The sequence below is a fragment of the Pieris rapae genome, chromosome 9 (assembly GCF_905147795.1).
Source record: "Pieris rapae chromosome 9, ilPieRapa1.1, whole genome shotgun sequence".
NCBI classification, from domain to species: Eukaryota; Metazoa; Arthropoda; class Insecta; order Lepidoptera; family Pieridae; genus Pieris; species Pieris rapae.
In genome coordinates, this window is record NC_059517.1 from 5,566,244 (window position 1) to 5,593,710 (window position 27,467).

The 27,467-nt window shown below is 32.3% G+C and overlaps 4 protein-coding genes across 9 annotated transcripts in view; 2 read left to right on the forward strand and 2 right to left on the reverse strand.

The window, feature by feature from the left end:
• Positions 1-2,203, reverse strand: part of LOC111001439 (1-phosphatidylinositol 4,5-bisphosphate phosphodiesterase classes I and II) — a 76,702-nt gene extending 74,499 nt beyond the window's left edge. The window contains exons 1-2 of the mRNA XM_045629474.1: positions 1,821-2,203; positions 1,350-1,496 (exon numbers count right to left, since the gene is read on the reverse strand). Coding sequence (XP_045485430.1) covers positions 1,350-1,496; positions 1,821-1,916 — 243 coding nt within the window. The 5' untranslated portion in view covers positions 1,917-2,203. The remainder of the gene's footprint in view (positions 1-1,349; positions 1,497-1,820) is intronic.
• A 334-nt stretch (positions 2,204-2,537) lies between these two features.
• On the forward strand, positions 2,538-9,951 carry LOC110996286 (mediator of RNA polymerase II transcription subunit 17). 2 transcript variants are annotated; one of them, XM_045629414.1, is made up of 13 exons: positions 2,538-2,623; positions 3,703-3,812; positions 3,939-4,191; positions 4,361-4,642; positions 4,862-4,997; positions 5,460-5,677; positions 6,327-6,407; positions 7,060-7,216; positions 7,670-7,806; positions 8,002-8,087; positions 8,519-8,651; positions 9,055-9,196; positions 9,702-9,951. In XM_045629414.1, the coding sequence occupies exons 2-13, from the start codon at positions 3,724-3,726 to the stop codon at positions 9,920-9,922; spliced, it is 1,935 nt and encodes a 644-aa protein (XP_045485370.1). In that variant the 5' UTR covers positions 2,538-2,623; positions 3,703-3,723; the 3' UTR covers positions 9,923-9,951. The 2 variants fall into 2 exon arrangements, with proteins under 2 accessions (XP_045485370.1, XP_045485369.1); XM_045629413.1 differs by lacking the exon at positions 2,538-2,623 and having other exon boundaries at positions 3,322-3,812.
• LOC110996287 (RNA-binding protein Rsf1) lies at positions 9,946-11,584 on the reverse strand. Of its 2 annotated transcripts, XR_006750406.1 has the most exons (3): positions 11,420-11,584; positions 10,651-11,273; positions 9,946-10,078 (listed from the first exon to the last, which is right to left on the reverse strand). XR_006750406.1 is itself a non-coding variant. In XM_022263885.2 (2 exons), the coding sequence occupies exon 2, from the start codon at positions 11,260-11,262 to the stop codon at positions 10,783-10,785; it is 480 nt and encodes a 159-aa protein (XP_022119577.1). In that variant the 5' UTR covers positions 11,263-11,273; positions 11,420-11,584; the 3' UTR covers positions 9,946-10,782. The 2 variants fall into 2 exon arrangements, 1 of the variants encoding a protein (XP_022119577.1); XM_022263885.2 differs by having other exon boundaries at positions 9,946-11,273.
• Positions 11,585-13,447: 1,863 nt separating this feature from the next.
• The window catches only part of LOC110996259 (protein bark beetle), a 31,223-nt gene continuing 17,203 nt past the window's right edge, over positions 13,448-27,467 (forward strand). For 3 of the 4 annotated variants that reach the window (XM_022263846.2, XM_022263847.2, XM_022263849.2), the window contains exon 1: positions 13,448-14,102. In XM_022263846.2, the coding sequence (XP_022119538.2) occupies positions 13,752-14,102 (351 nt within the window). In that variant the 5' untranslated portion in view covers positions 13,448-13,751. The remainder of the gene's footprint in view (positions 14,103-27,467) is intronic. The other variant, XM_022263848.2, reaches the window with a different exon arrangement.

Sequence of the window (27,467 nt, forward strand, 5' to 3'; positions counted from 1 at the left end):
AGCCGTTTTGTGTTAAACATATATATCAAATGATTATTAGAATGATATCACTTTATATGTAGTAGGCACCTTCGGTAGGTATAATGTGACCTAGATATTCAAGTTTCCATGCCCTATTATAATGGACTATGCACTACCGTTGCAATTCCGGGAGCATCGTGTAACATTACGATCTGGAACAAACGTGTTTCGAAAAACTAAGATAAATACCACATACTTTAAAGTTAACTGGTATTAAAGTCTATAATAATAGTATCCTTTAATTAAGATAAAATGGCAAAAAAAAGGGCAAATGCCTCGTCCGAATCCCGACATGTACCACTTGCTGTTTCTGTGATTTGGTTTATCCACCTTCTAAGTGGGCTACCTCTTTTTCGCTGGCTGTACCTTGGGCGCTAGTTTAGTAGTTTTTTGCTCCACTTTTCTGATCCTCTGGCCATGTGCCCCGCCCATTTTAAATTAATTATATTTCATGTAAACTAATTACGTATATTTAAAAAAGTTGTATTCGTAAAGTAAAAGTTTACAAGTCAAACATGATTCAATTTGGGCTCAGAAAATAGTTTTAAAAAGTCGTCTTTTAATCGCCTAAAAACCAAGATATATGAAGACCAAAATACACGATAAATGGCAAACTAAGAAACTAAATAGCATGTTCCTTAATTGAATTGTCTAAGCGTGAATAAGTTATATCGATAGGCTAAATATTTACGATATCATTAATGTCTCGCACAAAATCATATGTATTAAAAGCGCGAATTCCGAGCAAATATATTGCGTCTATTCTGCCTAAGTTTACTATTAGTTTCTACTAATTACACCAATGCAAATTTCAGTTAATTAAAATGTAAATGTTATAAATTATTTACCTAAAACCACTTAAATAGAAAATGATACTAATATTGTGTTTATTTTAAAAATTAATCCAGAAAGGATGTAGAACTTTTAATATAATATACAAACATTTTGCCTCCATATATTGAACATTAACTACAGTTAACATGTTCATATTTACAAACATTTCATTGCAAAATATGTCATATAAATAAGGTAGGTAAAAATGTTATTTGAACACAAGCTGGAATATATGATAATTCAGATCATATGATAATTCAGATCATATGAAATAATTAAATTTTTAGAAACCAATGATTTTAATAATTTTAATTTCTAATGACATTTTGTTAATAATATGATAATCATGGATATTTTAATTATGATATAAAACTTGTATTTATAATATAATACTAGATCTTAAAGTTAATAGTTTCCCAAAATTTAAAATGATATAAAGTAATGTATATGTGAATTTGACTGTAGTTAATTTATGCTTAATATGTTAAACTTACCTTAGGCAGCTTAGCATAACCACCAGTTCGGACATCACGAATTGTTGCAATGTCCAGCATTTCAACTTCCATATTCTGATCTGTCCAATAGAGAAAGAAGCCATTCGGATCTACTCGTACGGTGACAGGTAAGCCTGTGCCTGAATCCTAAAATAAGGATATACTTAATTACAATAGGTATATCACTGGCAAAAAAATTGTTGTATTTAGATTAACATTTTCACTTAACTTAAAATAATGTTTACAGCTAAGTAACAGTAATGTTTTAAGAAAACAGTAGTAATAGAAGTTTTTGTAATAAGCTGAATAACTTCTTTAAGTACTTCAGTCATAACTTTAGGTAGTTACTAATCCTAAGAACTGCTCTACTTTCTATTCAGTACAACAATATTAAAACATTCCAACCGAATTATTTTCATTATTGTTAAATACATATGTGGAAAGTGGACAAAAATTCTAAAATAAATTTACCTCATCCCATTTGATGAATTTTTCTCCATCCTGGAGAGGTTTAGGTACTTCAATTGGCTTTAAAGTGACACCAGCTGATCTAGTATAGGTAGTCATTGTGAATAACAAATACTCATACGGAAATCACAACACTCTCGTAGATAAAAACAGTCATCTTCCTCCCAATGCGACCTACCTGAGATACTTATCAATGATACATAAACTAAAGGCACGGAACACAAACGTACACGTTACAAACTTAACCGTTTAATAGATAAAAACGAATTATCCTTGAATACTTAGCAAATATTCATAGAGTTCGCGTATCGCTAAGAAACAACGAATAATCCCCACATCTCGCCTCTCGGACGAGTCACGACAACCGTATAGTACCAACGAAAACTATGAAATGTCAGAAGTCAAAGCTGAAAACTTCAAATTTCTTCATCACGTCAAGACCGTTACTTTCAACTGCGTTCGTTCAAGATATTTTGAAAACTTTGACAAAAATATGACAATTTGACTGGTCCTTAAAAATAACTAAAACGAACTACTTATTTGGTTGATTGTTCATATCAAATATGTACGTATAATATTATCGATACACCCTTTGACTTTAAAATTATGAACGCAGCCTGATGTCATATATTAAGTTAATTGATAATAATGATTGAGGATGATGATAATGAGATCTTATGATTATCGTGGGGCTTAGTCATGATGCCTTAACAGTAGTGTATGTAGAAAGTTGAAATTTCATACAAATTCAGTTTTCTACCTTCTACATAATATACTCCTTGTTTAGGAATCTTGACTAAACCCCTGTAAGTCAAAAACGCATTACAGTAAAATTAAAAAATGAGAATTAGCGTTAAGTCTAACTCCAGTGCCCACAGGATTTTGTCGGGCAGAAATGCCAATTCCTACAAAATGTTTCCCCTAAAACCAACTTCAAATACCCTAAATGTCTTAAGTTTTTGATGTACCCTTGGTTTGAGAGGTAATTTCAAATATGAATTAAAAACGCGTTGAAGTAGTACAAAATAGTTATAGTTGTAATTATGTGAATACATTTTACATATTTATATATGTTAAATAAATAAATAAAATAAAAATAAAATAAATGTTAATCAATGACCAAATAATATTAATAATAATAACAATGAGATGAAACGATTCTTATTTTTTTATTTCTTAACTTTTCTTTCTTCGAATTCTAGTATTCCTAACTTTTCTTGGCGTTTAATAAAAAAATAAATTTAAATTTTAAGCGTTTTTGTTAATTTCTTGTATAAAGTACTCCCTAAAAAATCCCCCTAAACCCCTGGACATCTTGTTTCGCCATAAATTTGGAGGGAAAACCCCCAAGTTGGCATTATTGCACACGGAACTCGCTTGTCACACTGAACTCTGCAGTCTGCACTCTGCACACATTTACAGGTTTACGGGGTTACGGGGTTAATACATTCCTCTATCTTTAATATTTTTATACTAAAAAAATGATAATTTAGACCTGCAAAAACTTCAGGTTCTCCCGCCTCGAACTCTTTTCGCAATTTAAGTTTTAACATGACAACATTTTATTGTCTTTTTATTAAGCCATATCAGAGATGGCACTGTGCTAAATAATGAAAATTAAATCGGCTCGAGCTTCATGTTCTAAGCTAGGAGTTAGGAAAGGAAATAGGACTTTTGTTAGGATTATAGTAGTTACTAAAGCTATGGTATCTAATAGATATGTAGTTACTATTTATGTAGATTGAAAACTATGAATATTTAATGTGTAATAACAAATACCGCAATATTTTAAACTATTTATGATAAAGTTTACAATTATTTAGACATAAGTGTGTTTATGTGATAGTGGTTTGCAGTTTTTACAAATATTTGTTTTCTTTCAAAGTAATAGTAGCTGGCGAAAACAATGGCCAATTCAGTAAATATATCGATTGAGGCTCCCATTGAGAATCAAATACAGGAAATTACTTACGATGGGCAGGAGATTTACCAAGCGTAAGTACTTTGGAATTAAGATTAGCAGATTTATTCTGATGGTTCCATTTTGTTCATTAAAATTTGTTCCAAATACGAGTAAAGAATGTATGTTATTTGTAAATAATGTGTCATTACAATTTACAGGCCCCTATCTATGTCAGAAAACTTGGCTAGATTAGCTCAAAAAATAGATTTCTCAAAAACTGATGATGAATATTGTAATATAAAGAAAGAGGGTGAAAGCAGTATTGATGTAAAATCAGAAGAAGATAAGGACCCAGGCTATCAGTCTAGTTTGTGGCCTTGGGATTCTGTAAGAAATAAGCTTCGGAATGCTTTGACTGAAGTGTCTGTATTGGCTGATGTTCTCAGTATTGCTAAGGAAAAGAGATACATGGTATGTCTCATTTTTATTTGAAATTGGATGTCCTTCAATAAGGATCCTGACTCTTTTAATCATAAGCACTAATAATATCATACTTTTCATAATTAACATGTATATGTATATTTATATCTGTATATCTTATATATCTGTTGTAATCCAACAAGTTTAACCAAACTTTAAGGTGTTAGACCCAATTCAAGCAGAACAGCCTGAAAGTCGACCTATGGTACAGGTTTATGGCAGAAAAAAGGCACTATCAGCTGCTGGTGCTGTCCTTCTAAATGGTGTGGAGCGCCTGAGGGCGAGCGAAACAATGAGAATGACCAGAAATATGCCAGACTTTCATATTGATTTGTTGAGGGTTCGACAAAACTGGAGATTGAAAAAAGTGTCTAACACTATTGTTGGAGATTTGAGTTATAGAACAGCTGGATCAAAATTTAGCCAGACTGGAGTATTTGAGGTATATTTTTTAAATAATCAATTTATGGATGACAAAAGGTTTCCTTTTTGTAGTCCAACTTTTTGTATTATGTTTCTATAATATTGTTTATAAGAGACAACTCTACAATATAATATTTAATTTCTGAATCAATATATAAGGATAGATATAAGAAACTTCTTCTTATATATTATTATTTAAAAAAAAGTGGTATACCTACTTCTATGTTCATTATTTCAGGTGACAAAAGCTCCAGAGGATCAAATAGCTCAAGCAATGAGTTTAAATGCTTCTGGACCTGTACCTTCTGCATTGCGTGTTACAGTACCACCAGAATTACAGGGTGTAGCCTTCATTTCCGTTCGATGTCAGAAAGGTTGGTGTAAAAATTTTATTTTATAAAAATAAATAAATAAAATTATTTAAAAAAACATCACAACACAACTCACATATCATATTATTATCAGGGAGGGATATGATATTAAAAATGTTTTATTTCTCTAATCATCTATTTGTAATAAATTTTGGGGGCAGCATTATTAAGTCCTGTTCATATGTTAAATTTTATCATTTTAAATTGTCACAGTATGTTATATCATTTAAAATAAATGAGTTGTTACTATAAATGTATACATATATTAAAGTTACAAGGGATTGTATAATTTAAAATTTATGAGCATCCCAATGTTTTACAAGTAGTTTTTCAGTGTGAGAGTCGCTACATACTATAATTGTTTACAGAATCTATTAAATAACAAAATTTTTCTGTAAAAACCATGTCTTATTTAGATTGTGTGAATCAATAAAATTTCAATTTTCTTCTAATAATTCTTTTTAGAGCAAGAAGATGTAGTAACAGCTACTATTAGTTCCTCAGCATTAAATTGTCCAGGAACTCTCCTAGGTGATGGTGCAGATTTACATTGGCAACAAAAACTGGAAGCTGCTCAAAATGTTCTATTTTGTAAAGAATTATTTGCAAGATTAGCCGCTGAGGCTGTTCAATTGGATGCATCAATACCGCATATGGTTGTGGGTAATCAGATTATGGCAACGGTAAGCATGTGATATGGTACTCTCTTAATGGTTGAAATTGTATACTACAATACATAAGTGGCATAGGGATGTTTGAGTTTCTCATCAATTACTATAAACTTTCAGACAGAGACATACTTATTAATTTGTTATACTTATCTTATAAAAACACTATTATCATTGCTTGGTTATAAGTACCAACTGTTCTATTAAAAGTAAATTAGAAAATCAATTATTTTTTTATAGAACAGGGGGCAAACGGGCAGGAGGCTCACCTGATGTTAAGTGATACCACCGCCCATGGACACTCAATGCCAGAGGGCTCACGAGTGCGTTGCCGGCCTTTTAAGAATTGGTACGCTCTTTTCTTGAAGGACCCTAAGTCGAATTGGTTCGGAAATACTTCAAAATACAAGAATTCTAGAAAGAAATAAAAAAAAATGGTGCTCTCTTATCCAAGTAACCCTTAAAGTGGCTTTAATTTTATACTTGCTGATAATAGGGAAATTAATTAATTGACAAATTTGCAATTAATTAATTTTTGTTTTATAGAACAAGCACTATGTATACTGATATAATTATATTGTTTTACTGGTGCTAATCATGAATTTACAACAGCATATTCCTGATTTTTTTATTATTATGTCTCATACAGAGTATTTCTTTTCAGGTTTTACCAGGAATTCAGTTGTTAATTAGAATTTGTCATAATAATAGACAAAATACTGGAAGCAACTCTGATAATGTTAAGGTATGTAACCATAAAGATTATTAATTAAATTTATTTTCATATTTATCTGTCACCCCTTGCGGATAAGTCTTGGCCTATTAGCTTGAGCGTGCGCTACTCTGAGGTCATGAGTACGAATCACGGCTGTGCACCAATGGACTTTTTTGTATAGTGCTTATTTAACACTTGCTCGATGATGGAACTGGCATTTTAAAACTTATAATAATAACAATAAAGCCCGTTTAATTTCCAATAATTTAATACATTTAGGGCCTGTTTCACAATGTCCGGATAAGTTCCAAATAAGCTATTTATTACTTATTGGTAGGATAAATAGTATTTTTGCGTTTCACGACTGTCCGATAGCGCTATACGTCATGAAATTCGAAGTATCTTATTTGGAACTTTTATATTTCGAATAATTTATGTGTTGCATAGCTATATGGCACTTTATCCATACATTGTGAAACAGGCCCTTATTGTTATAATAATAACATTGACACTTAAAAGTCAAATTTTATCAGTCATACAAAACAGTACCAACTTGCTCTTTAAGAAAAAAATGATCACTGAAATATAAAGCCCAAAACATGTGGCTTATATTATTGGCGGTTTATTTCCGGAATAGGCAATAATTGCCTTGTATTTTTTTTATAAATAAAATTTTTCCCAGAGTGAAGGTACATCAAACAGCAAGTCAGACCACGATCACGTATTAGAGCATTCTCTCCACCAATTGTTACGCACAGTGCATCACTCGAACACGCATCATCCATTCCCGCATCCCGCCACTGGACCACTGGGACCGTCTAAACGAAGATCACTTGCTGGTAATTTTATTAATATTTATTAATAAAATTAAAAAATAATATATATTATATATTTATTAATTTTATATTTAATTACTAATTTTCAAAGTTTAAATTGTGTTTTAAATAGATCAAATCTCATAACCTCTTCTTCGAAGTTGGTTAAACGATGATATAAATTTAAAAAGAAATGAAAGATGGGAAACATAAAACATTTTGATCTATATGAAGTATTATACATTTTTTTGTTTGAAAGTTGTTTTTTTTATAGACTATGTAGTAGGATTTTCCTTTTAGATAGGACTGGTTCTAATATCTTCAAAATCCAAACAAATATTAGTTCCCGGAAACCAAACTGAAGACTCCCGGCTACTAACAACTTCGGCGACGGTTCGATGTAGTGAAATCCTGGTTATATATAAAAGAAAATGCGTTCATTAGTATTTTTAGTTAATAATATTATTTTTCCACTAGGTCCCATGGCGGCAGACAGACATGAATTACTAGAAATGACAAAAGAGCAGTCTTTATTGGAACAAATAATCCAACAAGCGCAGCATTTCTTTATGCGCCGGCGCAGCGAGTATGTACTCGATACAATAGCTAAAGAGGTAACATAAACTTGAATATCAAGTCGGTGTAGTGAGAAGTCCCGGTTTTAACTTATAATATAAATACAGCACAAAAAACTAAATAAAGGGGTATTTAAAGGTCAGATGAGCCGTCTGCCCCCTGTTCGACAAGAAAAAAAAACACCATTTGTATAATAATATTGGGTTTATAAACCATTATTATTTTGTCCGCAGGTGAAAGATCCACTTATAGTATCTCACTGGAATGCATTGAACAGTCCTACACAGTCATGTGTTAAAATCAACATCATTGCTAACGGGTAAATATTTTAAACTTTATTAATTATTAATAATATTATAGAAAATTTTAAAGCTAATATTTTTGGTCCATAAAATATCTGATTGCAGTTTATGAAATGTTTAAAAATAAAAGCAACTTTAGTTTATACTGAAGTGGTTTGATCACTGATGTTAGGTTACAATCTAACAAAACTAATTCATTACTATATTAACTACCTCTTTAGGTTATCTGTGAAAAGAACGGCTGGCAAATAAACTCTATCAGTGAAGATCAAATGGGTATGAAAACCTGGCCATAAAATTATTTAAAAAAATAATGGTTATGAAAATATCTGAACGAAGAATTAGTTCCGCGTGGTTTTGGCATTTTAAAGATTTTCACAAAAGTGATAAGCCAGCTTCGATCTCGTTCATTTACTGAACGTGTGATTAATAAATTACCTTATTTCAGCTACGATGCCGTATGTCGAACTTCATTGGTGGTGGTTGTCGGTGAGAAAACGCTAAAATGTATTTGCCGAGATGGAAAGTTGAGGCATTTGTCCTACGAGTTACAAGAGCTTAGAGATCTTATGTATTGTCAGGTATAGTTAGACAGTATGTACACAATGTGTAAATACATTAGCCTAAACAATATGGCATTCAATTAAAGTGGTATACTGTACATTGCTACACTCAAATACCAAAAAAAATGCCCATAATATCCTTGCTTGAATAAAAGTTGTATAATTTTAAACAAATTGGGAAAACAAATGGTTTTTTAATAAGATTTTGAATCTAGAAAACAGACTAGACTTTGTGTGTATACTCACTCCCACAAAAAAACTGTCTGTAGTCATTTTGATTGAGACCTGTATTTTTGACAGGACACAAATATGTATTTTTAATTCAAGTTAAATCTTGCTGGTGGTATGCACAAATAAACAACCGCTAAAAGTGGTACTTTTTGTTATCTACTTAAAATCATGTAAGGTTATTTATTCCTAGGTGTACCAGCATCAGATGACAGGTGTTCAAGCAGTAGGCCGGTGTATGGGCTGGCAGTTGTTGGCCAGCAGTTCCCATCTTGGATCTGGTCCTGTAGAGCCACTTGGCAATGCATCTTCATGCCTATTGGCTTCCCCAAATGGTATGTTAGGTACTTATATTATAATTAGCTAATGTGCTAATTTAAACAATATTTGCACTATATTAAAAATATATATATGTAATATTTACTCTTGCTCATGATGGCCAGAACTGGTCAAGTTACATTTAGAAATTAGTAGGTATAAATGCCTTAATAACTTTGTCAAAAACTGAAACCAATGTTACAAATACTTTGTAGTTTCTCATTATTACGAAAGTTTGATCTGCATTGTTCTAGAATCTAGAAATTTCATAGTCCTATTACTATGGAAAAACAACAGGTGTATAAGGTCTAAATGTAAATGTTTTATAGAATATTATTATATAGCAACTCATATTAACATTTTCCTTATTAGGGTCATTGTGCTAAAGCACAATGTGGGTGCAACTAACCTCAAAATTTTGCATTTTGCAAATTACATTTGTGAAGTGTTTTTATTTTGTTTCACTTTTTCTATAGATAAAATAAAACTGCGATTACAATATTGTAAATATTTTGTTCTCAGGTGACCGAATGATAGCAATTAGATGTGAACCTTCTGTTGGTATTCAAGTATTTATAGCACAATCACCCAAAAAAGATTTTTATGTTAGTGAATTAGTTCAAGACAAGAAATGGGAGAATCTTGGAGGAGCTTTCAAAGAAGTGAAACTAGAAAAAATGGAGGGAAAAAACTTCCTCAACAAAATGGAATTGCTCATGGCCTGTTTGAGCAGTCCATCATAAATGAATAAAATAAAAATACTGAATTGGAATCTTGTTTTATTATTATACATAAAAGAAACTTAGTCTGTAGTGCTCCGGTACAATGTTAAAAATACACTGAAGGTTGTTCTTCCTTATTTTGTTACGATGACTATAAGTAATTAAAGATAAATTAATCTGAAAGCAAAGAAACTCCTATTAAAGTAACTAGCTGTTCTCTAGAATTAGATTTAGCTTCAAATTAATAAAGATGCTATTTAATTGTATAACATGAATTCGACAATAGTTTACATTCAAGCAGTGAAACACATTACCATGCATTTGAATGATTTAATTAAGAACTAAGTACTAAATACAACTCAAAAAGTAAGGTAATCATTACGTATCTAACATGAAGAATATTAATATAATAGAGAATACATAAATTGAAATATCCTTAACTTTAAACACTTAATTTTTTGATGCATCATGTTTCATAAGATTATTTTAGCTTTGTATATTCAAAAGTTTTGATTATAATGTATGTGTAATGTATTTATATCATCCAATGCAACAATAAAATGATTCATAATAAAACAGTATATACTTCGTTGTGTTAAACTACTTTTAGCATTGCTTGATAAACTTTACAGAATATATCCAGGAGCTGTCAAACCTTAATATTAATTATAGCAAAATGTATGCTCTATGAATTAGGTGCATTAAACTAACATTACACTTAAATCTAAGTAGTATATGAAATTAATTACCTCTAAGTCCTAAGACATCGACACAACTCTTCCTAGCATTAAACCCCCAGTTTTAAATGAATATTGATGTTTTAACATGCGGAAGGCTTCAGATTACGATTAACATTAAACCTAACTAAAACTATGATTAAATTAAAATCGGCCCAGTGGCGACCTAGATCTTCCATTGTCCCTGTTGCCTGAGCCATATCCATTGCGGTTGAAAGAGCGGCCACCACCGCCACCGCCGCCGCCACCTCCATAGCTGTTATTATAGGGTCTGCTGCCACCTCCGTTCCCACCGAAAGAGCGCCCACCCCGTCCGCCGAAGTTACCACGGCCGCCACCGCCGCCGCCGCCGCCACCACCGCGGAAACCTCGGCGTGGCCCATCACGTTTTCTTGATAATTCTACTTTTAAAGTCGCGCCTAACATTTCAAAACCATTCATCGCGCTACACGCATCTTCTGCCTCCTGCATGTTTTCAAATTCTATGAAAGCAAAACCTGGGGGGTTAAGTGCGACCCAGACCGAGTTCAATTTTCCATATTTATCGAATTCCCGCTCCAAATCCTCCTTCTTGATTCCTTCCACTAGACCACCCACATACACACGAGTTCCTCCCGAGCTCATAGTGAATTATTCTAAAATAGTAAATAGAAATTAGATTATATCAAAGCTTGGTACAATAATACAATGAATTGAACAAAACAAGATGTCGTCGAATAACGATGCCACGCCAACCAGCGAAATAACTGTTAAATTAACCTTAAAATATTAAAGTACTCACCTGATTAATATGACAGAGTTGAAAGGAGACTTAAAGAAGTCTTTTTATTAATGAATAAATAAGTAACAATTACTTATTTCTACAAAACATTAAAATTTTAGATGGATCAATACGTCGATGCCTTAGGACCGAATGGTTAAGGAAAGAACGATTAGTCCTTTGGAATGAAGTATGATTATTTGAATCATTCACAAAGATATCGTTCACAAATGTCAAAAATATACGCCAGAAGCAAATGTAGCCAGAGACAAATATTAGGTAGTCAATGTTAGGCACAGATAAAATATACTATAAATATATGACTAACTGTTATCAAGCTAACCGAACTACTTCACTAATTTGCTGTTTTATTTTTTAAGATAGGACGCTATTATATATTATATTTTTATATAAAAACACCGAAAACTGCGTAAAATAATTGAAGTCGTACTTCGTTTATTTTAGTGGTTTCCATGTGATAAATCGTAGCATGGTTTCGTGTGTATTTTATTTATTTAGCAAGAAATCAATGAAGACAGGCCGTAGGGGCGTCACGGAATTGTTACTTGACAGTCTTTTGATGTTTTTTAAACTGTATAGAATTAAACAGGCTAATTGCAGGTAATCCATTTAATAGTATTGTCTTTTATTTACATAACTTTAAAATTATGTACAAATAATTATAAGTTTAAATATAATAATACATATCTATAATCCGTTAAAAAAGTGTTTTTCTTTAAATCCATTTAATATTAAAAAATATGTTAATCTTAAATAAAATTATGAAAACATTAAGTGCGAATTTATGCGGTTTTTAGCCGCATAATTCCCGAATAGCTGTTAGTATTTACACAGAATAAGCGATTATTCTCCACAGAGTCCAGAGATAAGATCATAATTCAATCGTTCATTTTTTTTTTAAATTTATTAGCCGGATACAAAGTCTATTGGCATTTTCAATCGTTCACTTTACTAAATCTTGCCAGTCCTGAGCCATTTGAGAAAATAAAATCTGTCTTATAATTCTATTAGGATTGGTCGTCTTTCTACCTAAAGATGCTTTGCTATAAGATGGAACTGGTCGTCCTGATAACTATATCTGACTTTTATGCTACCACGTCTGGAATAAAAATAGCGCCCTCATATATTATAGGAAGTAGATTTGTGTAATTCCTAGAATAGATGATTAAGCTAAGATTTGCGAGTACCGCACAGGTGGCATTTTAATCTGAGTAAACTGCGGTGGAAATATTTTTTTATTCGAGTAGTAAGATTAAGAGACTAAGCTTATTAGTGCTAGTATAATTTTGGACTGAGTAACATTTAAAGGCTAGCCTTATTCTGTGCACATATTTAATTGTGCAGAAAATATTGCTGCCCAATCCTGCCCATCAGGCGAATGACCACCTCGCGACGGCCCAAGATCAGGTCTGAGTTGCGTCCTTGCGGTAGTCGCAGGAAAACCCCCCATTAGCCTAGGCCTAGCTACACTCGCCTAAACTGCTCGAGATGAGCTGTAAAGGCCCTTCAGGCCAACAGCGGGATGTCATTAAAAAAATGCTCACCCAAATTGATGTATACACAAGTCGTAAAGAAGGCATGATTACCTTCAATTAATATAAATAATAAATAACACTACAAAGTACAAATTAGTAACTAATTAGGTTCAAGATAGATCCAAAGAGACCATCCTAAATTTATGGGCAAAAACGTCAATTTAATTGTATGGAAAAAAGTCACGTGACATTTGTGTGTTAAGGTCACATAAATTATTACGTCCATGATATTATAGCGAAAATATAGAAGCATTTTTGAAATTGCCACGATCGTACCCTTGCCCTTAGAGGCTTAGACCATACGTCATGATCGTGAAATCGCCATCACAAATATTATTTTCCTACAATTGTGGATATTAAAAAACACCTGGTAACACAAAAGGAAGCTTTCCAAATTACGATTAACGACAGGTGAAGACAGACAGAGGAATGCCGAACGAGGATTTGAGAATTGAATCGAAGAGAGGATTGAGGAGGGAGGGAAAATGCGTCGTACAGGCCGCCGCCATATAGCGTACCCGAGTTCACGTACAAAACCGGCCAAACCGCTTTGTTTAACGGTCGCGACTTACGGAGGCGCGTAATTTATCTTGTTTTCCTTTCGTATTGACCCCGCCTTTGTTTTATAGTTATGATTTTGGTAGTGCAAAAGATCATTAAATTTGCTTCTTAGAGCAAAAACTTGGTTTGTAAATCGGTGTATTAGAATGTGGTCCTATAAGAATATGAACACCAGTAGAGTGTTCAGCTAGTTGAACTGGATACACGCAAAGTGAAATGAATGTTATTTAGTTAAAATGGAGTGTTCTAAAGACATGGGGGTTCAAAAGAGACACAGCCAGTTCAGTGATACGAAATATAAGTGGAGGACGGTGTTATTATTGTGGTTTGTCTGCTCTTGTGCTGGACAAGAGAGGGAGAGGGAAGAAATAGATCCTTATTTATTAAATAAGACTTTAGGCCTTACAGAGCTACCTGGTGGTATTTTAACCGGTGGAAGTACAATTTGGAAGGTGGAAGGCAGTCCGTACATGTTGCACGATGACCTGCTGATCGAAAGAGGAGCAGAATTAGTGATACACCCTGGTGTAGAAGTGAAATTTGCGCCGATGATTGGAATTACTGTTCGAGGGAAACTCCGAGCCTTGGTATGTGGAAAACATGTATATACTTTCCAAATAGTATTTATCCCATTATAATTAAGAGATGTGTTACGGACAAGGTTCCAACTGTTTACTTTCTGTGTATCGCCGCAAACTACTCACAAGTCACAACCCTCAATCGAGAAGAGATAATAATCAATGTGAATTCTTAGTAGATTGATAGTAAATTTCGTAACTATAATTAAATAGATAAAAGCATACAAACAAAAGACGTGATAAAATTCGTAACTCTTTAGCTTACTCATAATTATACTAATTCCATGTAGCTACTTCGTAATTTAATGCAAAACACGTTTCTCTCCTGATATTCTAAGTAGGCTGCATAGTTTGTAAAACACAAGCGACCTACCTGCCTTGAATTCGCATGGTTAGGTATAGAGACAGGCAAGAGGACACTTTTAAATAAATACATAGGTTACATTTACGATATTAGTGATATTATTGTGTTTAAATAACAAATTAAGTAATATTAAGTTTATCCATTATAAGCTAAGATACCGTATGTGCATCGAAACATCGGCAATGCGGCAGTTCTTCCTTGTCTGTCTTTTGTCCAAAATCTTTTTAACGTTTCAGGCGTAGAAGCTGATTTGCATTGCTTTTTAAACTAAGTATTAGTTTTGAATTTCGCAAGATAAAAGAAGTAAAAAAAATAATGTAATAAAATTAATAGAAATCATTTTACGCTATTTAGTTTAGTCATAAAATCTAGTTAGACTATGTCTAACTTATTTGAAATTCGTAATATAAAATTATTTATGTTTAAATTATAGGTTTTCTTATTTGAATTTTCCTTTAAAAAGCCTACTCAAACAGGATAATGACGTCAATTTATTTGGCAATACTCATGACGCCGCGTTACAATAGGTTAATTTATAATCATAGTGAGTAAAACTATGAAAGACGAAGTAAGCATGGTATGTACCCTTAAATCGATAAAGTACCTGATAAAAATGAAATGATAAAAATACTTGTTGATAACGATATCAGATTCACCTGTGTATCGATTTATTTACTGTGTATAAAAGCGTATAGATAGATAATTTTCGCTAATATTTACACAGATTTATTTTCATTTTACATCACATAATAAAAGATGTTTCCGCCAAATTTGTTTGCCATTATATATTGAATTTGAATTGAATTACATATCTTTTTCCCCTTTTTACTACACTGACGGACTCAAACTGCATCAAAGTAAAAAACGACTTTGAAATAAATATTTTAACCAAGTATGCAAACTTTCAACACAGATTTAAATGGGAACGTATAGATTGGTTCGTTAACTTTAAAACAGCGTAGGGTCATACTTACTTACTTATCCTTAAGTTTAAGTTTGTGTACTGGAAAGGACCTTAAAACGTTTTAGAAGAAAAACAGAAATTTAAAGAATTTGGTTTAATTAAAAATCGGTTTTAACAATAGACACATGCTTTATACTAGGGATTTTTTAATGTTTTAATGAGGTTGTGATACCTCCACGTGCACTTATTATGGATTCTAATCGGTTCTTAAAACATCTTGTGGAATTTTGTCCTATTGTCACTTTCAGAAGAAAGTGCTGTTCTTAGTTGTGCCATTGTTGTAGGCACATGATTTCTCGCAAATGAGCTCTTTTTAAATTGTCCCAAAGATGCTCAATGGGACTAACATACGGGCTGCGTGCTGGCCAATTCATTGTACTTATCCCAACCTCTTCGCAATATTATCGAAGTTGTGTGCGGCCGGGCATTATCCTGCATTAAAGTAAAATTTTCGCCTATAAATCCCATGTAAGGCACCACGTGATCTTCTAAGATCTGTGTTATGTAGCGATGTGCACAAACCTCCTCTAATACCGTTTTGACGCACCATGTCTATGAACACAAGTTCTGTTCGCCCATTTATCGATATATTACCCAAGATCATGCACGAACCGCCTCCAAAAGGTACACGCTCCTCAATGCAACTTTGAGCATATCGCTCCCCACGTCGACGATAGACTTCTGTAACCAACTGCACCATATAAAAATGTCCTACACTCGTCTGTGAACAATACGGAGGCCCATTGCTTATCTGTCTAATTTAGGTGATCACGCGCAAATCTTAAGCGAGATTGTATGTGAGCTGCAGACAACTTTGGACCATTTGCTGGTCTAAAAGGGGTGATATCCACTTTCTTTAATCTTCTTCTTATTTTTCGTGCCCTAACGTTTACTCCACGCACTTCATTAAGCTCTGTTTTGATGTTAACTGACGTGAGGAAATGATGAAAATTGAGTTAAAAAGCTAACCCAACAATTCTGATGGTAACAATAATTCAATTGTCAAAATAATAAGGTCAATAAGAATCATTTTGAAAAAACACGCAAATCATATACTACGAGTAAATTTTCTTTTCCCGGCTATATTAATTTCTTTTACTGCAGTTCTATTTTTAAATGTTGGCATACTAATTTAAAAAAAAATCTAAGTAAGTAATCCTGAAATTTGATGCAGTTTATGAGTCCGTCAGTATATATTTTTTAGATATTATTTAAGATACATAGGATACTTAAACCTAAAATTCGTTTAATCAGCTTCTAGCTACATGTATGAGCTTTACATAATATATTATATAGATTATAATTACAAATGCTGCACAGATTTCGGTTGATTTATGAGTCATAATTGGGTTATTAGTTAAGTGCAGTTGAGGATTCTGTGACCCCGATTAGGAAAAACGGCAGATGTTCAAAGCGGTCTGACATTCGACCCTGGAACTAATTCAATCAGTGTAGCACGAATGTCCGGTGGATATAATTATAAGAAGGATATAAGCGTTAGCAGGTAGCGAATGTAGAAAAAAAAGTCATCTATATAGTTTGTGCTGCCACAAACTGGTGGAGGCCTGTACTCCTGAAGGGGTTCTTAAGGAAATTACGGTATCAAGTAAGCACTCAGTTGTCCAGAAACGTGATTTACTATTAATTACCATTTTTAATTTATAATAAATAAATTATCAATGAATAAAGTAGCGGGGCAAAATGTTGATTAACCTACATTTAAGAATACAGTAAAAAAGGTAAACTTTCACTGTTACCGTCACTCAAACTGGTTTTTACTTTTTTAAACGATGCACCCCTGTGTAAAAGTGAACATACAAAAAATGTGACAATGCCGACAACTTGTTGGAGAGACGCCATAGACCATATCATTAATTCACCCTCACCGTTAAGGCTATCAAGTGAAAGGAAACCTTATATTTCTTAGAAAAGGTTTTTTGCTGGTTAGAAAGGGTTATTATTTACATTAAAAAATAATGCTTATAAAATTTGTCTATGTTCCTTTTGCAATATTATATTCATTCTTTTCCTATCGGGAGTAACTATTTTAACGTTAGCCAAAAATATTTTGATAATTTAGTGCGCGCTGGGTGTAGTCGTATCTTTTCCGGCAGTTTTATGAATCAATTTATAATCGTAAAAACCCTTAAAGAACAAAACACAAACAAAAGAAGTCTGAAATCGTTAAGGCTTAACGGTTTCATTACTGCTATTTTTTATTATTTATATTTTATATGTTATTCACAGTCTTATTTCTATTTAATATTTCGAGATTTCAATGTTTAAAACTAACGCGTTATAATATTATAACGCGTATTTATATTATATCGGGTAAGATAACTGGTGGTTGTGATAACATCTATGTTTAATTAGGACCCTTTGTATCAAAATTGTGTCAAGTTCTGTAAACAAAGATAGCTCGAATACCTTTGTGTGATAAACGCGCTCAAGTGATCGAAAATGTTTTGTATATTTTAAAAATGCATAAAATATATAAATGAAACGCAAAACACGAAATCCGCTGAACAACGATTTTTTTTTATTTATTCCTTGTACTCTAACGAAGATTTTTATGTCAAATAATTAAAAAAAATAGTTTTATTTAGTACCTAGGTTTTTATTCCGGAAAAGCTAGTCTCTATAGGGTTGCATAAATGTTTGATATGGTTGTATGTAGGCTGTAGATCTTAAAAGGGTAGAGTAAGTAAAAAAAAATTAAAAAGTCGAAATGAAGTTCGCGGGGCCAACTCGTACCTATCGTAAATACAAAGAACTTAAGTTTTCAAGAAAATACTACTCGACGACGACTCGATCGACTTACGATCCCTAGCGATTTAATAATATGATTTCTTTTCTGTAGATAATAGGTTACCTATGAACGTGAATGACCTCTTATCTCCAATCCAAGTAACGTTTTGTTAACTGTAAATAGTTGAGTAACCTCCTAGTTAACGTAACCTTGGTACTTAGCTAACTACTACAGCGCCACTGAATCATCTCTAGAGGTAGTGGCAATTAGTAGATTTTAGTAGTAGTTTGCTAATGTTTCTTAAGACGTTTTGTGAAAGACAAACTTGGCCGATGATTATGGTATCGCCTTTTTTAATCGTGTTTTTTTATCCGTCTATATTAGATAGGTCAGCAGTGTTGGCCTAGTGGCTTCAGCGTGCGACTCTCATACCGGAGGTTGTGGATTCGATCCTCGGCTGTGCACCGATGGAGTTTCTTTCTATATTTATATGTATAATGTCTAGCTCTGAGTGCCTTTTAAATATATTTCATTGGGCTATAACTGTTTTTAGCCGCTAACTAGAATCAAAACAAGTCTGAAGATTTTTGATGTATGTTTAATAATTCTGTGACCTAATTGCATAACTGACGGATAGTGTTACTATAAATCTAGAATATTGGAATGTTGACTTCCACCCTAATAGTGAACTTAAGAACGACTAAAGAAGAATGTATTATATATAATACACAATATATTTACTACACGTAAAGATACTAGAAATTTTGTAGTGTTTTGCTATAAATTTGTTTTAAACAAGACCGTCGATTGTTTTTATAATGTTTTAAGTCAATAAGAACACGTTCGTGATGCTTTGAAAACTGCATTGCCTTAGTTTATAAAATGGCAGATGCAAATGGTCACGGCTGATCTGTGACTCACGGTATATGTGAATCACATTGTAAAAGTGAAATCAACCCGTTTCTTATCAGAGGAAACTGCTTTATAGATACCGTTTGCTTTTTCTGTTATTGCCTGAAGTGGAATGTTATTCCTATAAGAGCGGAATTTTATTTATTATTTCTTATTGTGTAATACTGTTAAAAGACAAGTTACTTAGTTTGAACTTAATCGACTTCAATCGACCGGCCAAGTATTTTAGCGGGATCATATCACGATAATGTTATCACGATAATTCATTTTTAAATTCCCTTTCACTTTTCCTAAAGTAAACTCTTTTTTTACGATTGACCCCAGTGGCAAAAATCATAAGTTAATGTTTATGATGGTATCAAGTCCACGAAAAAAATTATAAACATTTTAAACAAAACAAACAAAAATAACTTTATTCATCTGTTTACCTAGAGAAGTACAACGTCAAAAAATATTAAATTTATTGTAAATTTTCATTTACCACCAGTTCGCAAGTCAAGGGCAAGAAAAACTGGCATAAAACTTTTTCTTATTTGATGCGCTTACACTTATGTACTTATTGTTGCATCATTTTTCATATATTTTTAAGAATTTGCATCTGTATTTTAAGAAGATAATCATATATTAATTAACTAGACAGGAAGGTTTACGAGCATGATAGTGTGGCCTAAAACAAGCAATTTGCAAGCGGAAGCGAGGGATCGTATCCTGTTGGCTGTGATTACCTATCTGCCTATCATGTTGCTGAACCCGCATGCGTGAAGATACCATCTATATATGTATGTAACGGCATGTAAAACAATGCTCAAAATGCTATTTAGGTAGCAAAAATAATTCGTCTATAAACTCGATACTTAATAAAATTTCCGCTTTATCTACGTCCAAAATTTCAAAGTAGAATTTTGTTTAGTGTATTTCTAAACTCTATCAAACTTAAAAGTAACTTGATTGTTGATAACTACGTCAATAAATACGTAGCTTTATTATTTATATGTTATAAATTCCTAAAAGGCAAGTTGCTCGCCTATTGTTGAAGCCTAAACAACATTAAAAGTTGCCGAAATAACTGATGGCGCTTGGGGCAAAAAAATAGCGTTGGCCTCCCTTCGGTGGATCAGGTGGATAAATGTGTGAGAGTGGAGGGAAGGCTTTGGATGGAGAGCGCGGGGCTACTGGAAACTAAGGTCTATACCTAGCACTGAACGTCAAAAGGCTTTAACAATATTAGCGGTTTGTTATTGAATCTTAAATCTCCTTACTGATCGTTTATAACCCTTTACAAGAAGGGTTCTCGATTCGGTGGAAGTTGTTTTATAAAGAAGTTATTAGTCTCTTTTGCCTTTAAAAGTCGAACTAAATGGTTTTGCATCCCTAACAATAGTATGTAAGACATCAGGAATAAGTCAAAATAAAAACAATTAAACATGTATAGCTCTTTATTCTCCAGTGTTTTAAATTATAACTTGTTCATATTAGATTTGCTTAACAATAACGCTTGGTTGTCGCTATCGAATTGTGTATACAGTATTTAAACAAATCTGTTTGTAAGAAAATTTAAATTTGGTAAATTAAGTAATAAATTTTATAATTACTCGTTCATTATGAATCATGTGATATTCCGGATATCACTTATTTAAGCTGAGTGATTAAATTCCTTATCATTCGTGAAGTATTAAGTTGTTTAGTGAATCATTTCTGTTTGGTATTTTCTCTTCCTTTACCACCTGTAAAAGGAAGAAAATACCTATATACGACGGTATGTTCATATTTGTATATGCATAATAATAATCATTTTTTATTGAGGCATATTGTCTCAAAAAAAATGTGATTATTTGGAAGTCTTAAGAACATCTCGGGTACTCTATAACTATATATATAATTAGCGTAGCGTATATAGTGTGCAGATGGCTACTGATATACACAACGTAGATTTAAGAAAATATATCTAAGTAAGTAGGTACATAAAAATGAAGGTACTTTACAAAAACAAAGTACAAAGTACAAACATAAGTCAGGATCTCGGTACCTTTTTCAGTAAGTAATGGGGTGTTGTACTATCTGCCTTAGTAAAGAAAGGTCAGATAAAATCCATATAAAATGAATGGCTTTACGTTCTATACTTATAATAATAAACGAATAAATACTTAATTTTTTGAGGTGAACTCTTTAACCATATTTGTACAATTAGTTATTTTGTTACCACATTATGCTTATAATAAAGCAAATTATACGTTATTAGAATATCAATCGTGCAAAGGTGTGCCGTGTCTGACTGAAATATTGATGTCAATTAAAGGTTCATGACTTGTGTCTGAAAAGGCATCGTACCTTGTTAGGGTTTATACGTGCCTATAAAATGTCGACTTACAAGAGTCTTTTGGAAATTGCTACATTTTTATTGCGTTTTTTTTTATTGCATTTGGCTCGTGTCTCTTACATTTTATCTCACGTTCAAATTGCAATATTTTTGTTTAAAAAGCCGCACAAATTTTTATGTGGTTCTCATAGTTTTCCCGTTTTCAAAAACCGCGGGAACATTCGAGCAGCAGAGTATAAAAAAGTGCAAAAAATAACCTTAAAAAAGTGTTTTTCTTTTCATTTACTATTGATTGCTTGACCAAAATTAAATTAATATCCCGTTTTGAGTCAAAAAATAAATGGTCACTTTATGTATACCTAACAATATGAACCTAGGTACGAATAATGTAAATCAATACCACTTCTTAATAAAATATTAAATAATTGTGTTTAATATTTAGGTCAGCAGTATAAATAATATCACCTATTATATTAAAGGTAATACAATAGGTTTTGCGGTAAAGACATTATAAAATCTCGATACCTTGCAGCACAACTATTTTCCATTCACAAAGGATTGCAAATTGCAACTCTTGCGCAAGTTTACAAGATGTGTCTGGGATTTGCTATAGGTTCAAAGGCGCAGTATTTCAACCAATTTTGTTGTATTATGTTTAAAAATACTAATTAAAAAATAATTCAGCTATATAATATCGTTGTTTTATTAATTTAATTTAAAAAAAAATATATATATTTTTAATCATCGGCATCGTGGATAAAACCAATGACGGCCAAAAAAAATTTGGAAAAATACTAACTATGATTAATGTCCATGGCATGTGAGTGTCAAGGATTTTTAAAAGCATAATATCATGCAACAACTTCGCGCCCACGGTTCCCATTTTTTGCTCAATATTTGATACAAAATACTCGTATCACAAGTCGAGATAGTATTTATGATTTTTTTTCACACCAACGAATTATTAGTATCTGTTCGTACCAATTCTATTAACAAAGTACATGCATGCAATCGTTACAAATATCCATGGACTGCATTTATATGTATACCTTTCTTTTAAGTGACTTGAAAATTTGCGGACCCATAAAAACACTGCCACAAACTTTATTTATTTTATTTTTATCTCACACACTGTTTTTTTTTATTATTACTCTTTAATGTATAATATTCTACGGTTTCAATATATGTAAATACTAGCGACCCGCCCCGGCTTCGCACGGGTGCAATGCTGATACTAAATACACTACAGAAAATCTGTGAACGTTGTATATAAAAATGTGGGTTATCCATAAGAGATAGACATATACCATCAGGGACTTTTCCGTAGTCCTTTTCAATGTGTACAATACTTAGTACATTATTTTGATAAAACTCGTAGGGTAAGCGGAAAAAATGTAATTATTTACGACATCACATTAGAAACCTCAAAAATAACAGTACTTCTCCACTATTTAATGGATGTTATTATACATATAAACCTTCCTCTTGAATCATTCTTCTTCAATCTTCCTCTATCTATTTAAATCCGTTGCGCAGTTTCAAAGATTTAAGCATATAGAGGGACATAGGGACAGAGAAAGCGACTTTGTTTTATACTCTGTAGTGATGTGAGGAACACATACTAACAATACAATAATTGCCCTATCCCGTATCTGCTGCATTATTTAATTTGTAAATATTTTCTGCCTAATGTAGCATAGTAGTCTTTATATATAATAATTTAACTAATAGTACGCTCTTTTCTTGTTCTTCAAGAAAACAGCGTACCAATTCTTAAAAGGCCGACAACGCACTCTGGCATTGATAGTATCCATGGGCGGCGGTATCACTTATTCACTTAACATTAGGTGATGCCCGCTCGCCCCTGTTCTTTAAAAAAAATGTGTACAAAATATTGTAAACCCTATTTTAAAAGAGTAAGCATGGAGTTTCTTGCCCAGTCTTCTCCACATGAAACTACCTGAAAGTGGCAACTAGAATCATTCTTATATTTTATGTATCGGTGAAATTTGCCATTTTAGGTGGTCTAATTGAAGTAAATGATTTAGCTTTGAATTTTCACTGCGAAGTAAACTATTTTACAATTTATTGACACGTTTTTTATCATGCTAATAAAATTATACTCCATTTCTTAAATTGTTTTTTGTGGAACTCGGAAGCAAATGATCACATTTCGTTGACGCAATGAATCGCTGAATGTTGATCACTTGATAACTCGCATTCCTAACAATTTATTATCGTTATCTTAACTCGGTTCTGATAACCCACTTTAATAGACTAGCGTTAGTAGGCAATTAGGACTGCTTGACTGTTTTGTAACAAAGCCAGTTTGGCTTTCAGCATTTAACTATGATGATGTGAAAAATCTACTTAATTATTTAAAATATTGTAAACTTATATTTTATTTATATGAAATACCTTTCATTATTTAATTTTATATTTATTGAAATTACTTATTGAAATCGAAATCAAAAAGAGTTATCCTTTCGATATTGTAACTGAGATATGACTGGCTCCTGAAATACAGTTCTCACTACATCCGGTGCCTGTGATACGTGTTTGTTATCTAAACTGTTTTTGGGCAATAAATAAATTTATTTTTATTGTTATGAGTGCTTTTTTATTTTTTCCATTTAAAAAATGTATCATACGGAGAGTATGTTGTGTGACACTTTGTATCGACGTTCTGAGACTTTATTGAAACGGTTAAGTTGAACTCTATTTTATTTAAATTTTGCCTTTCGTGCGCATCGTAAAAATTTATTCTCATTTCTCCCTAACGCGCTAAATGAAATATAACTTTAAAAAATCTGATAATTAATGTCGTTGATGCGTCGCACCAGTCCCTGAAACACCATGCTAGTAAAGATATAAACAAACATAAAATCTTGGTGTAAATTTATAATAATCATTCATAACACAAACACACGTATTATTTCAATTACAGTCTCCGACGAAACTAAACTTCTAAGTTTGTAAGACGTGACAGACCAGACACTATATTTGTCACATGGTATGTCATCGTCGATTTGACTAATTTGTGACTGACGAGTCAATATTTTTAATTATAATTAATGTTTGCTATTATTTTTATTTTTTATATCAAATATCCCATTGAGACACGCGGTCCGCCCATTCTCTGCTAAAAAAGCACAACATATACAAAAGGATTTTATATGGCTAGCTGACCAAACCATTTAATCAATGTCCTACAGAGCTTTTTACTCAAAAAACGTGACATGAAGTACCTAATGCATTTAGCACGACCAGCGATACCATCGTCTCGCTCTGGTTGTGATCATGAAAAGCGTGACAATGCTTTTCAGAGATTATCTACATTTAATCGTTTTGCGCTAGGCATAGCTTTTAGTTACAGTAATTATTAACACAATTATTTTCTAGTATATATAAACCGTTAGGTCAATTTGTTTTATCTCTTCAGTGTGTACCGATTTTCCGTCCCTTTTATAATTTATCCATTTAACGATTAACTCGACTTTATTAGATTAGCTACTTAACAAATTCACTGTAATGCTGTAGTAAGGCCGGAGTAAATTGTACCTTTAAAACTATTTAAGGAGTTTTATAAATTTATAGTACTACTAACCCAAAGTAATGCCAATAATATTCATATTTGCCTTGAATTGGTTGATTATCTTGTAGATAGTGAAGATCATAGTAACAACGTCAATATTAGTAAAAGCCTACACAAAATAATTAAATAGGGTTACCGCTGCGAAATTTTGTAAATAAACAATTGCCACACTAAATAAAAATTAGTCTGGGTGCATAAGTAAATGTATTAAAATTTCGATGAAAAAAAAACAGTTGTATGCCTAAAACTGCAGTAATTAAAACGAATTTTGATTAACTCCATAGAAAATGATTAATGAGACAACGGAAGTTTATGGGAAATGCCTTTCACAATGTTTTAAATCGTTATGCAATAATTTTATGCTCTCGTTTAGCCGTTACTAATTTTAGATCGACTGATTTTAAATCAAAATGATTATTTGTTACCTTTAATAGATTAGTATTAGAATTAAAAGCGCTTAAATTTTTGGCATCGCCATACAAAAGAAGTTTCAAGCATAAGTGTAACTTGAAATACCATCACACACGTGTTCCTAGCTTTGTTCGGCGACTGTTTAACATTCCACGCGATGAGGATTTTATGTCGCAGCGGAAGTCAGAGAATATACAGTGAACAATTCATTTGATACTGACCATATACGGCCTAGGCATATTATAAAGTTGAGCCTCGAGAGATATCTTAAGTTGAACAAAATTTAGGTTAAATGTGATCGACTAAAAACTAGTTAAACTTAACCGATCAATTTTCAAAAAGGTACAAAGAAAGTACTCTTACTTTTCTGTATAGCTTTTTACCGTGCTAAGGTTTTAGTTAACACCCTAAGTGCCATTGTAATGGTTTCACTAGCTGAACTAAATTAACAAATTGTTTTTTAAAATTCTTTTCACGGTTGCTTATAGTTCTAATACTTCTATGTTAATGTATTTGTTTATTTTTAAGAATTATTATGAAGGCTGTTTTAAGTAAAACTCGTAGATTTATATAGTAGGTAAACTACGTATTATATTTTATAATATACACTTTCAGTGAAGAGAAAACATATTGATTAAATTTTTTTCGATAATTTCACATATTTTATACAACTGATATTTGCGTCATGGAGGTCGTTTTAACAGGTTTTGGTGTTAATGTTGCATGACGTCATCTTCAAATTACTTAAAAACAACTGATAGTATCCGGCTCTATGATATTCAAATAATTCTTAAGATATTCTTCAATGTCCACCTAGAAATTAATATGTCCACTTGTAATCCCGCTGTTAGCTCTTTGCTACCTTAGGTGTCATATTAACTGACCTTCTGAGCGGTGCAAATGCGCACATCTCAATATCTGTTGGTATTAAGTCGGGTTTAAACCTACCACGTCAGGGTCGAGCGACCAGTCATACGGGGCACAGCTTATTATTGAATATACGCGATTTGGTTTAAATAGCATATATTATAACTAATAAGGTAACCCTTATCCACAACATATCGAAGATATTAGATTTTAGAACAATATTTGCTTGAAGTGTCTGTCTAGACTCTAGAATCTCCATATTATAGTAAGCTTAACTTGATTTGGCATCTCAGTCTCTAGACTCTGGATATGATAGTGTAAAGTTAAAGTTCTCACTTACTAGTCTCACTTATCTATAATAGTCTAATATATAATTCTTAATAATTCTTTAATACCTGCGCGTCTAACTTTTATTCCTAGCGTGCACTAACCCCGCTGACTCATCACATTCCTAGACGCAGTCCTTGTTTATATGAAGAGACAATTTTTTGTCTATTTCGTAATAAAACCAGCCGTCCGTATCAGTTTAATAACGGTTCTAAGACCTGCCTTAAATAACGTATCATATTAAATGCAGTTTCATATTCAAGGCCTTAGTATATAAAAATAGAAGACAAATTTCGTTAATTTTATCAAGGCTAAAATTAATTTTGTTTACCGCTTTTTACCTTGTTTGTGCTTTAATAATTAAACTTAAAAAAACAAGCTCACATATAACAACTACCGATAATTACTATACTATGCTTCAATATGTGTAACATTTCGTAACTAAATAATGATAAACAAGAGAGTTTATGAGAAAAATATTTATATATTTTCTCAATAATATTTTTGAAACGAGGATTTATTTTAAATATAATAAATAGTATGGGAATAATTAATAGTTTATAAACAGTAAGTAGTCGTATTGTTTAATCAAATTGTAAGTACGGTGTCACCTAAATTTCTGTAATTTAAAATTTTAATGCTAATATGTAAATCATAATTTAAGAAAATTTCAGTGAAAATTTTAATTAAGATAGTAAAGGCATATTAAAGTAGCTAGTGAATACGTATTACAACACACATTTCAAAAAGAAAAATATTACTGTATTTTACACAAAGGTGGCAATTTCGTAACAGTTAAGTCAGTCGTTCGTGACGTTATGAATGGGGTGCTTCTAAAGGCAGGAAGCCAAGTGCAAGGGCAATATGC